This window comes from Opisthorchis viverrini, assembly GCF_000715545.1.
Source record: "Opisthorchis viverrini unplaced genomic scaffold opera_v5_49, whole genome shotgun sequence".
NCBI lineage: Eukaryota > Metazoa > Platyhelminthes > Trematoda > Opisthorchiida > Opisthorchiidae > Opisthorchis > Opisthorchis viverrini.
In genome coordinates this window covers 1,269,624-1,281,167 of record NW_008751705.1, presented here as the reverse complement: position 1 = coordinate 1,281,167, position 11,544 = coordinate 1,269,624, and the positions used below count along the sequence as shown (strand labels likewise).

Genomic DNA, 11,544 nt, shown 5'->3' with positions numbered 1-11,544 from the left:
TCTACCGTAAACCAATCCTAATGCAGCAAGGATGAGCGCACTGCATCTCCATAGCGTTTGCCCAAAAACTATCAGAATACTTTCGTTTCAAATTTCGTTTTCAAACAAAAGATGTCAGTACCTAGTCATTTAGGCGTCTGTATGGCCGATAGTCGGTAGAATAAAATGCGGTTGTGCCCAGCCTCATTTAGGCAATCCTTATCTTCCGTTTGTAGGCTGAGCACTTATGGAGACTTACGCTCAGTTACAAATAAATCGGAATGTAACGACTTTGCAGCACACCCCTGAGTAACTTGGCTTCTCTTTGATACAGGAGGCCCAAGAACAACTTTCATATGAAGCTACTTTTGAAACAGAATTAGATTTTGGTTTTCCCTGGTTGCGAAATCCTTTATCAGCAACAAATTTGTCTTCCAAATCCCGTGGCGCTAATCCTATATGTGGACACCGAGTTTTGTGTGGAATTCCAGTGGAGGAAGACAGATTGCCAAATAGCATCCAGCACATTTTGAGATACACTCATATAGGAGACGAAGCAGAGGAATACTAGCTTGAAAGAACATATCTCATTTTTTACGTAAATATAGATATAGAAATTTATCTTCGCCGTAAATCCTGTCACTTTGGGACTCGCCATCACGGAGGTACCAGAACAAAAGAATAATATGAGATCTCCGTAGGGTTATCGTGGGAATTCATGAAATACTTGGATATGCTATGATTGGTAAGATAAGAGATACAAACAACAATCCCAAGATGCTGAAGAATCTCTCTTTAAAAGGAGTCGGACTGCTTATAGACGGATATATCCTCCAGAAACTGCTTCCATGGTTTATGGCCTCGTTATCGACTGATTTTAGGCTGCCAACACGCATCTTAACGCGACCTTCTCAAAACATACATCAATACGTTTCTGAGCAATCTTGGCAGCTATCTCGCACCGGAGCTCGGTTTGATACCGATCTTCAATCGGACAAAAATATGGTGCTTTCGTTCACTTTGACAGATGTTTTAAACCGACACGAAAAGCGAGTAATTTTGTCCCTGATATTTATTCGACTTGACCATAAATATTACTCCCCCCCCACTAGACGACGCCTAAACCATACAATGTCCAGCCATGTTGTGAATGTTGTTCGGACTGATATCTGCAACGTAGGATGCTCAGGCAATGTACGACTCATGAGCAAAGATGCCTACAAGAGCAATCCTTACTATCATCAACTTGTCCGCCTGAAGCATCTACAAAGGTCGGGGATCAGTTGGGCAAGGAAACCAACCTGTTGTTTGACTGCTACGCTTTTTGGGTAAAAACACTTTACTCGTCTGCCCGGATCGTCTCAAAGTAGGTGTGTTTCACTTGGTTTTAGATCTACACAATGCCTCAGGAAAAATTCGATCGATAACTTTTTGAAATGTGAGGCTGCGCAAGAGAGATGAACAACTATATGACACTGGATACAGATGCATACGAGTATGTTGGAAATACTAGCGCAAATTTACAAGAGATTTCAGCGCGGAACACTAGTAAAATGTGAAGTTTTGAATTGAACACAATCGGTGGTCCCGTAACGGGATTCACTTCTACACTGCGTGGCAATAAACTGTTGAACTCGCCGAGTGAGTGGATTATTTCTACTATTCACCTAGCTGGATTTAAGACATACGCGGAATATAAATATCATTAAGCCGGCAAAAGAAAGTGTTCTTATGCCAAACGAAAGGGGAGCGATGCTTTAGGGAAAACCTTCCACTGCACTGTAAGTTATCAGACATTCGATCGCCACATGTGGAATAACTATTTTTTCAGCATGTAGGACGCCATCCAACATATTCCGGAAGGCATCCGTTTAAGATCAAATGTTTTTTTCTCGTGGTCGATTGCTCAAGCAATAAATTTATTTATCCAATTTGTGCGATACACAACATACCGTATCCACTGCTGTAGGGGTTTCCATAGCTTAAGCTGGGTCCATCTGGAAGGTGGGAGAAGAGTGTTGGTGAAGTTTGGACATAATGTGGAAATGCCTTAGAGTAAAATAATTCTAAAGCGATAACGTTCTCCACTTGGATACGTCACTCGAATAAGTTGATGCCAAAGTAATGGGCGTCTTCTCATCTACCTGTTTAAGGTGCGTAGACCTAAAATAGTTCTGGATGCAGCACACCAACGATTAAATAGAGAGAAGACAAACTTGTATGTGCTGTGCTCCAGTTTTACTAACTATATCCCAAAAAGCTTGATCGAGTAAACATCCAAAGTGAATTAGCTCTCACGAATGTGTTACGCTGATAGGTTCTAGTTTGTTCTAACACAATTCCGACCTCGGAATTTCCCACCAGCGCAAAGTTCCATCATTCAGCGGAACCTGACTATTGATGTTGATCCGTTGGTGTTGATTCGTCAGCAGTGAGATTCAATACAAAATTGTCGTGACTTGGCGTAGTCCTGAGGCTTATGAGGGTTGCTTCAATCGCTTCAGCTTTAAGTCACTATTCATATTTCTGGGTTTAAAAAACGCATGACCTTTAAAGTACACAAGCGCGGTAACACCGTGCGATAATCCAGTCCTAAGATATCGCAAAAAATTTGTTTCTTTTCAGACATTTTTTCTATGTGGACGACAAAATGGATCTTAGCACTTTTCCTGTTTGACTTTACACATGTTTCTTCTGTCGACCTCGAATTATGCGGTTACCAGCCGCACATCACGTGTTTCATGTTTGAACTTACCAGTGGAAGTCCTGTAGGTATTGCTGACTGATGGTCCTATTCAGGAATGGAGCGAGAAATATTGCAGATGAAGTTGATCTATATATGCTTAGAAGATTCGTCTACCCGGAGAGTAATTACTCAAACTAAATTCAAAAATGTTAAGAGCAAATCAAGAAATAGTTGACAACAAACACCCTGGGAAAACCATCAGAAACGTGGTATGCAATTTTGTAGCGAAATAGTACCGACAGGTGCTATGCTAAACACTAAATATTGCGGACAAAATTTATTCATCTTGGGAAAGTAAAACTATAAATAATGAAACCAGGTTTCTGCACGAAAAAGAATATGGTTTTAGATTTCAAACTTGGTTTGAATCAAGTGCTAGCGACTTTAAACGAGTAACCGACATCCGTGAGCATGAACTGTCAATCGTCCTCGTGGGCGAAACACATCGAAAAAGACAGTCGCTTAGATTAGCTCCAGTCGCACTTGAAACGGTCGGGTGATAGATTGCTAAGTGAAGATCCGACAACATGTTCGCCATTTGCGCGCATGATCAAATCATTATTCCAGGGAAATGTATAACTATGCGATTGGCCTAAAGTCTATTAAGTAGAATGACTCAACACGTATTTCAGATGCGCTCCTTACAACACAATAATACTTGGAAAAATTCGAATGAGCCTGAAACAAGAGTCCAAACAATTATTCGTCCCTATTTTTCCTTTTATTTTTTTATTCTTTCCAGTTTGGTGGAAAATTTTGCCACTAACATGAGAATAATGGGCATTTACATTACATATTAAAAATGCTTCTAATTTATGTTGCAAACAACTGGCAGAAAACAACGCCTCGTGAAACCGAAGTCAGCTTACAGTCAATTCACGCAGACAGATGGAATTTTAGACAGAAAACTCTGATAAAAAGTTTATGCACGTATACACCCAATATACTTAGGAGCCACCCGAGTACTGTTCATTTTCATGAGTTTGGAACAATTTGGTTCGAAACCGAAGTCTTGCAAAAAAGCAATACCAAATAACAGCATTGATTTTAGAAGGTGCTTTCCACCCATCCTAAAGGAGGTACTCCAGTGGACTTAGGAGGCCCTCCGTTCAAATGGCCGTTGTATTAGATGGTCTGGAAGCCCAGTTTCGTGAACGGAAAGTGGGAGATTAGTATCTACTCATTATACTATCGTTAGCACAATTCCTCCAATTGGCAGCTTGATCCTCAGACATATTGGTTGCTGTGACCGTCTTGGGCCAACTGTTGCAGACTTACGGACAGGAGTTCGGTCAAATGCTTTGGTTGGGGACCTTGACCTCCTTCTGCCCAGATGTAGACGCTCGACCCACGCACACCCATGAAGTGTACATCTCAACCAGTCTCATACCATTTGAGTCTCTACAGTGTTCTCCTCTGGTGTCGTTGTCAACGACAAGGAAGAATTTGGTTTTAGGGGACTGTTGCCAGCGTTTCTGCACACAATGTTTTACTGAGTAGCCAACGTCTCCCTTTGTTCAGAAGTGAAAATGAAATTGGTGATGGAATCAGTATAATGTCCAGCGGCTCCAGGCGTGAAAGCTAGAAGAAGATTTCGGGTGAACGCCTAAAAAAAGCACACAAATCAAATGATGATGCAGCCCAATATGCATCATTTATCACCTATAGGTCTATTCATTCGGTCGTACGTGTGTAAACTTTCATTACAGGTCCCAGATGCAAAGGTGCGAATTGAATGATTTCAATCGCAAGTAGAACTGAAACAGAAAAAGCTATAATGTTAACTTACCCTGTGCGTATCTCCTTCGGTTGCGCCTGGTTTTCCTTGAGGTTCCTGAAAAAGGTGATAAAGCTTGTGACTTAATCTAGGAAAATTTTGGAAATCTTCGTCAGTTACTGCAAAAAAAGAAAAAGTGTATGATGAAACTCAATGGCTAAGTTTGATGGCTGCCTCAAATGACTCGGGGTTGAAAATTGGTTTTCAAGGCCTGCTGTGATAGATTTTTTTTAAATGGAAACGACTGGTGACATGCCATCTTCTCGATTCCAATAACAAATAATCTCACTCACGATATGTTGGTACGCCTTGACGGGGACAAGCAAGTACCCCTTGCTTCGGGACACGGTTGAAATGTTGCTTCTTAAGACCGTCTCGTAATCTGTTAAGTAACTGGAGATGGTTTTCCATCTGCAGGAAACGAATGCTTTGAAAGCAATTTCTTTCTTGAAGAGGTTACTACGACGTTTTGTGCATCTATGCAGAGAATACAAATTTTCCATCTGGCTATAATTTATCCCGGAATGCGAGACGTGGCCTCTGCGGACCGATAATGTGAGGCGCATTCAGGTTTTCGACCACCGATGCCTCAGCATTTCTGGTTTTTAATGACATCAGCGGATTGGCAACGAGGTGATTAGGAAACGGTCATTTGTTTGTGCTGCAAGTACTTCAACCGGGAACGAAATCCAGTCCAACCGAATATGATAGCTTAGTCATGTGCTGTGCATGCCAAAATGCCGTCTACCGAGAAGGGTGTTGTTCTCTGTTCCTCCTTCAGACTGATTGAAACCGCGAGGTGGACAACGTATGGCTTGGAAGATGGGCATGAAAGAGATTACGAAGGTTTTGGGTGTTGGTGCTGTTATATGTACACATTGCAGGATGTGGTCCCGTGACCCCACCCGTGCTTGACTGAAAACGCTGCACGAAATGGCGGATAATCGATGTCAGTTTCATCCAAGATTGCCTGGATTTGTGGACACCTCAGAATGCTTTACATAGACCATCACGACGTCCCCTGCCTCACTCACTTTCTCCTTGTTTTCACTCTGGGGCGTCAGATATAATTGGACAAAACATACGGTTATACCGTAGTGAACCATCAGTGTCAAAACTGATGTTGCCATCGCTGATGACTATGATGACGAATATAGAGAATAGGCCGCCGTAGTTGTTGGGCTCCGTGTTTAAAAGCAATGCTTCAATGGTCCAGATTGGTTGACAATTAGATTACCTGATTCTCAAAATGTGAATGAACGGTTGTTTAATGTGCTAAACTATCTACATGAACGTTACAAAGAATTTGGGTGGGCTATTGTGCGGACGTTTCGTGGGCTAGACCAATTAATTAATTAATTCTAGATGACCGCACTTAACAATTACCCAAAACTCCAAACTCTGTACTCTACTACCAACACAGAAGTTGAAGAATCTCCTGAATGGAATCGAAAAATTTGAAGCCGTCGGGCAATCAGCACTTAGCTCTCCACCATATCGTGGTCGGTTATCGGTGATTCAAATCCCATCGAAGCAAGATGCAGAAAGACCCCTTCAAAAATTCTCACATAAGTCTTCGGATTCATGCGCTTTGCATGTATAGCTATGATTGCGTTTGTACGAGTGCAGACTCATTCCGACTATGAACAGTCCCTAATACAACACTCTCCCGGTTCATGCGCTTGGCATGTATAACTATGATTGCGTTTGTACGAGTTCAGACTCATTCGGACTATGAACAACAGCCACCAACTGCTATCTTTTAACTGGATTCGATATTTCAGCCAAGGCACACCACTGGTATGTAACATATCCACTCGAGAAAGAAATTCTGTCTTGTTAGTACGAAATTGTTTGAACGGACGAGAAAAATTTGAATGATATGTTATGATGCCTGATTTAAAAAGTTACACGATGCTATTTTCAAGGTCCACCACAAAGCAATGCCGATTTTGCTCGTTTCGATGTACCGTATGAATTTCTAATGTCCACCCTCCACTCTCCGGTTTTCAGAGATATTTTAGCCCGTTTGAGGGATCAAACTCCATTATTTTATTTTGGATGCCACATATGAACGACATACTAGTGGTTTTGTTGAAAATCCCTCCACTGGAAATCTACCCATGGCTGTTAGTGCCGTCGTCATGGAACGCTAAACCTGCTGCACACAATCATTATCTTCCAGACGATCAGATTTATAACCCATGGGGTTTCGGTAAAGTCGAAGACAAATCATGGCTGTTAAAGTAGTATGCATTTCACAGTTGACGCTGAGACTGTAGCGTCATCTCTGCTTTCTTGCTAATGGGCTATGTGTACACGACTCTGAAAAACAACGTCTTTTCTTCACAACTACAATTAATTTTTTTGAATATATTCTACACTCATCCGGATCTGCTTCACACAGGAACTGTGACGTGGATGGCTGTCCAGATAGACTTCACCACGTAAGTCTCTATTGCAGACAATGAAGGATGGGAAAAGAATACTCGGAAACTGTGCCGACATTAGAAAATTCAAATCGATAGCAACAAGATTACTGAACGCTTACTCTGCTTTTTATCTTGATAGAGGTATCGTACATCTTGGAGGAGACAAACGGGATATTCACTTGATTTTTACAATCTCAATGGACTGTACAATGAAACGACAGTGTTATTGTCTTATCATCCTCAAATAAATGTGTTACAGTTTGTCGAAAATATGTCATCTTTGTAAATACTGTAGGTAAAATGTCATGCTTACCTTCCAATGGGTCACCTTTAATGTAAGTTAAAAGTACGTTTTGGCATTTAGTTTACGGATTAGGGTGTGTGATGATTGAAAAAATGAATTAGCCGCGTTGATTCGACATTTCACCAGTCAGAAGCTGATGATTTAGTTGACATTCAGCTGAGACTCTCGTTACCACAAGTTACATCCGCAAATGTGGGTATTCCTCGAAAGTCTTACGCTTTCTTCGTATAAAGAGGTGAACATTGTCATAAATCTAACTTAAAGTTGTGCGCCGAATGATTAGCTTATTTTGTGGTGGAATAGATACAGTTGGAGTAGCCTGATTGGTCCGGTTAATTCGGAAATATTAAAGGCAGCTCCATTGGATTGATCGCGGACACCACACGCCAACTGAATATATTCTACAGATTTATATTCACACACAAGAGTTCAAGTATGTACTGTGGTAAACATATAACCGCTTATATTGCTGTTGCTCCTCGGAGCCGACCATTATGTGGAGGAAGTTACCACCGGGAACAGGTACCAATGATTTTGATAGGAATTTTTGTATGCCGGAGACTACAGAAATCCTTATCCTCAATAAACCATAACACGCTTGTTCTAAATTTAGCAACGCTATATTTAGTTCGATGTTCAAAGTGTCTATTTCCTGGAGCCCATGTCGAATAACAATTTTTGAGTAAATGCGGTTGAATTCACAGATGTACGCTGTCATTCATTCCTCCAACCAGAAAAACTACGAATTAAAGATTATTCGACCATTTTGCTCGTATGAATGAAACTGGTCAAAAAGGAAGAGCAGAAGTGACGACCTCTGTAAAATTTTTGAGCCATCAAATGTTTGCTTCGTTTACTGCACACCAAGGTATTTGGTGGATGCAGATTGCTGCTAACTCACACGTCTATAGATGGCAAACTCTTGACAATACGAAAGAGGTTGTTGTTGACAATGGAATATGGAAATGTCTATTGATCCTGCGAACCAACTGTGAAAGACAGAGTTAATTTCAGTTGATACGAATAGCTCCTTTCAGTGTATCAACTCACCAGTAGATGTACGGTAACCGCTGTTGCCTGCAAATAGAATGAAAAAAGACAAGCATTTGGAAATGAATGGCTGTGTTCCCAAATAAAGCGGAGAACCAGGGAAAAATATCGACATGCAAACATGTGACGGCGTTGCTTTATTCAACAAAAGCGCTTGTTTTCATCGTGGGATTAGTGAATCATGCACACCTACTGGTTATTTACAAATAGACTTCCGCGGTTCGGAGATACCGGCTGCAGAATCTGTTCTCAGTAATCGGAAAAATGAAAACTCAGAGGCAATTTGCACATTTAGTTGGATATCCAAAGTGCATATTTCCTGAGGCCTCAGTCGAATAACAATTTTTGAGAAAATCCAGCTGAATTTGCCGATCTACTTCGCCATTCATTTCTCCAACCAAAAAACTACAAATTAAAGAACATTGGAACATCTTTCTCGTGTGATAGAAACTGGTCAAAAAGGTAAGGCAGAAGTGACAACCTCTGTAAAACATTTGAACGAGCAATTTCGTCTACCCCTCCCCACGTTACGAGCAACAGGTGAGTGTTGAATTACGCAGCGTCGTGATGAATTGTATCTACACCAATTTTGACAAAATAAGCCTTGATTACAGGTGAAGTGCAATTTTAATCCACATAAAATCGGATTTATAGAGTACATCGCGCAAACGTTTTCTCGGTTATTTACTGCGAGATGGCCCAAGTGGCTAGAGTGCGAATTTACTGACCGGAAGGTTCGTGGTTCGAACCCGACCTCTGCCTCTCGACTTCCCCTGTCTAGGCTTTGGGAACCTAGCAGTATCCCAGCCATCGTGCTTCCTTCGGGTGGTATGGCGGTTGGGCACCGAAAGGGTGCTACAGCTGAATGAACGAATACACACCAAGCAATTTGGTGGATGCAGTTTGCTTTTATGTGTTGTATCCCAATTCTTTCATTTGCAATCAGCTCTCCTAAGGAAGATATTATGTTGCTGACTTCAGGTGGTATCTAACAAGCAGGTGCTCATAACGGTAGATGAAACCTGAACTTTTTTGTAAAAACCTGGTCGGTCCTACTGGGTGTACTCTTGAATGAATGGAGTGCCACATTCATTCATTATGCGGCCCAATGGTTAATAAATTCTAAAACATAAAACTAAACCTTATGAGTAGCTTATTCATTGGTCTCGTCACAAAATAATGCTAGGCTTTTCAGAACTCTGTTTTTTACGAAACATACTAATCAAAATGTTGTTGAAAACTGTTCGGCAGCCCTTGATAGATCTTGTGCATCTTGAGATCTTTGGATAAATGTACTCGCTAGTTTTCGCAAAACGTTATTCACCTGAAGTCAAATTTCGCGGAATAACCTAAGTCGGCATTAACGGCGGGATCAGCTAATTTCGCCAAGAAAATGTACTGGCTTTATCGGCGCAAACAGTTGAAGTGAATCGCAAAGAAGAGATCCAGCATGGTTATTTGTGATGTACTACTCATAAGGTTGCTGAAAATCCATCGACATCATGACATCCATGATATCAGCAACCTTATGAGTAGTACATTACAAATATACATGTATCGCAATATTTCAAATATCGTAGCGACTGAAACATGAGGCGGCCTGGTGCAGCACATTCAGTTGCCTGAGAACATCATAAACGAGAGATTCAGCTGGGTTCCAGGTGAGTCTCTCGAAAGAACCAAATTAGATGAGTGTATATTCGCTAGATTCAGCTTGTATTCGTTTGGGTTGCCCGTTCGCACTAGCATAACATCCCGGTGAGTGCAGTATTTGACGTTCTTTTTCGGTTGACATCCAACACAAATTGGATTTTTGAATTTCGCCGATATCAAAGACGAACGCCGATGGAAAACATACCAAGATTAATGGATAGCCTACCAAGTTTGTGAAGTTTGTGAGGATTAATTGATTTACGAACGTAGTAAATCTGTGAAAGCGGTGGTGGAAGAAAACGTGTGCTGCTTACTTTTTTGTTCTTTTTCCTGATACAAGTATCGTACATCTATAAACATGGAAAATTGGGCGATTCTTGAGTACATTCTGGACGTAAACCTTTGTCTGACAGGACAGTTTATCGCTTCTGTGATTTTGCCACCAAAGTGATGAGAAACTGATTTGGAAGTTTTATGATTTATGAGCTGGATTGCCAGAAGGAGATACGTTTGGTTTTTTCTTGATGCATATTTTACAACCGACCTAATCCTCAGAAGAAACAGTTTTGCAAGCAACACTTAGTCTGTACCCGTGAGGGGTTTTTTCCTAGGAAGATAGGTTGAACTTGGTAATCAGTAGCGTTCTACTTTAAAGAAAAAATGAAATGATATGTGCATAAACCTATCGAGATAGTTAGGAACCATTCGCACTAGCTACACAATGTTTGCATTTTACGAAATCTGTAGCTTTCATGGTTTCCTGTGCACCGGTTCACATCCATCTTTTGGTGAAAAACTTATTTGACGAAATTTGTCAGTAACTCGAAATCCTCAACGCCTAATTAAAAAAAGTGTTCATAAAAGAAGACAAAAGAGAGCGAATAATCCAATCGGACTCTACAAAACTTCCTTTCAAATTGTTTTCTTCTTTTCATATTTGTGTTGGACTTACCTTCCAAGGGGTCGTCTGCAGTGAGTAGACAGATGAAATCATGGTCTCTAAAATCCAGGGAAATTTTTCCTAGTCTATCATACCACAACATCCTCCCTAAAGTGTCCCAATAAAACTTCAAAAGGAATGCTAATTTTTTTCTTGATGCAGATCCACGCATGAAAGAATATATTTAAGGTTTCTTGTGTGTCCACGGAGAGCTTCGGTTCATGTATGTCAGAGTGAATTGTTATTCCATCTATGTTATATGTAAGTGTTTGCTAACGCTGAGGATCTCCAGTATAAGCAGAACTCAAGGTAAGTACTCGACAATGTAAAACAATTTTCAAAGCTCACTAACCAGCAGTCGGTTCAGGAAAACAATTTTCAGCAGCGACTAACCGGAGTGATCGTTTCAGAAATGCTTGCATCGAAGCCGGTGTTGTAACTCGTCCTTTCAGTAATGTGGTGAAATATTGGTAGCTCGGATGAGTTTATTGGTTGTTCATCAGGTGGGTGTTGATCTGTTCGCCGAGCTTGGCCATTGGCTTGCAAACTTGTCGTCACCATACGAGGAGGCATCATCACTGCGCACTGATGATGTCTCCTCGTATGGTGACGAAACGTTTGCAAGCCAATTGCCAAGCTCGGCGAACAGATCAAAATCCACCT

General features: G+C 41.1%; 2 protein-coding genes across 2 annotated transcripts in view; one reads left to right on the top strand and one right to left on the bottom strand.

Moving 5' to 3' along the window:
* The window catches only part of T265_03437 (hypothetical protein), a gene marked incomplete at both ends in the record, with an annotated part of 21,818 nt that extends 10,364 nt beyond the window's left edge, over positions 1 to 11,454 (bottom strand). Inside the window, 5 exons of the mRNA XM_009167921.1 lie at positions 4,515 to 4,621; positions 4,796 to 4,913; positions 8,289 to 8,315; positions 10,894 to 10,908; positions 11,275 to 11,454. Of these exons, the coding sequence (XP_009166185.1) occupies positions 4,515 to 4,621; positions 4,796 to 4,913; positions 8,289 to 8,315; positions 10,894 to 10,908; positions 11,275 to 11,454 (447 nt within the window). The remainder of the gene's footprint in view (positions 1 to 4,514; positions 4,622 to 4,795; positions 4,914 to 8,288; positions 8,316 to 10,893; positions 10,909 to 11,274) is intronic.
* T265_03436 (hypothetical protein) overlaps positions 1 to 11,544 on the top strand; it is a gene marked incomplete at both ends in the record, with an annotated part of 96,065 nt that overhangs the window by 35,305 nt on the left and 49,216 nt on the right. The window lies entirely within an intron of this gene.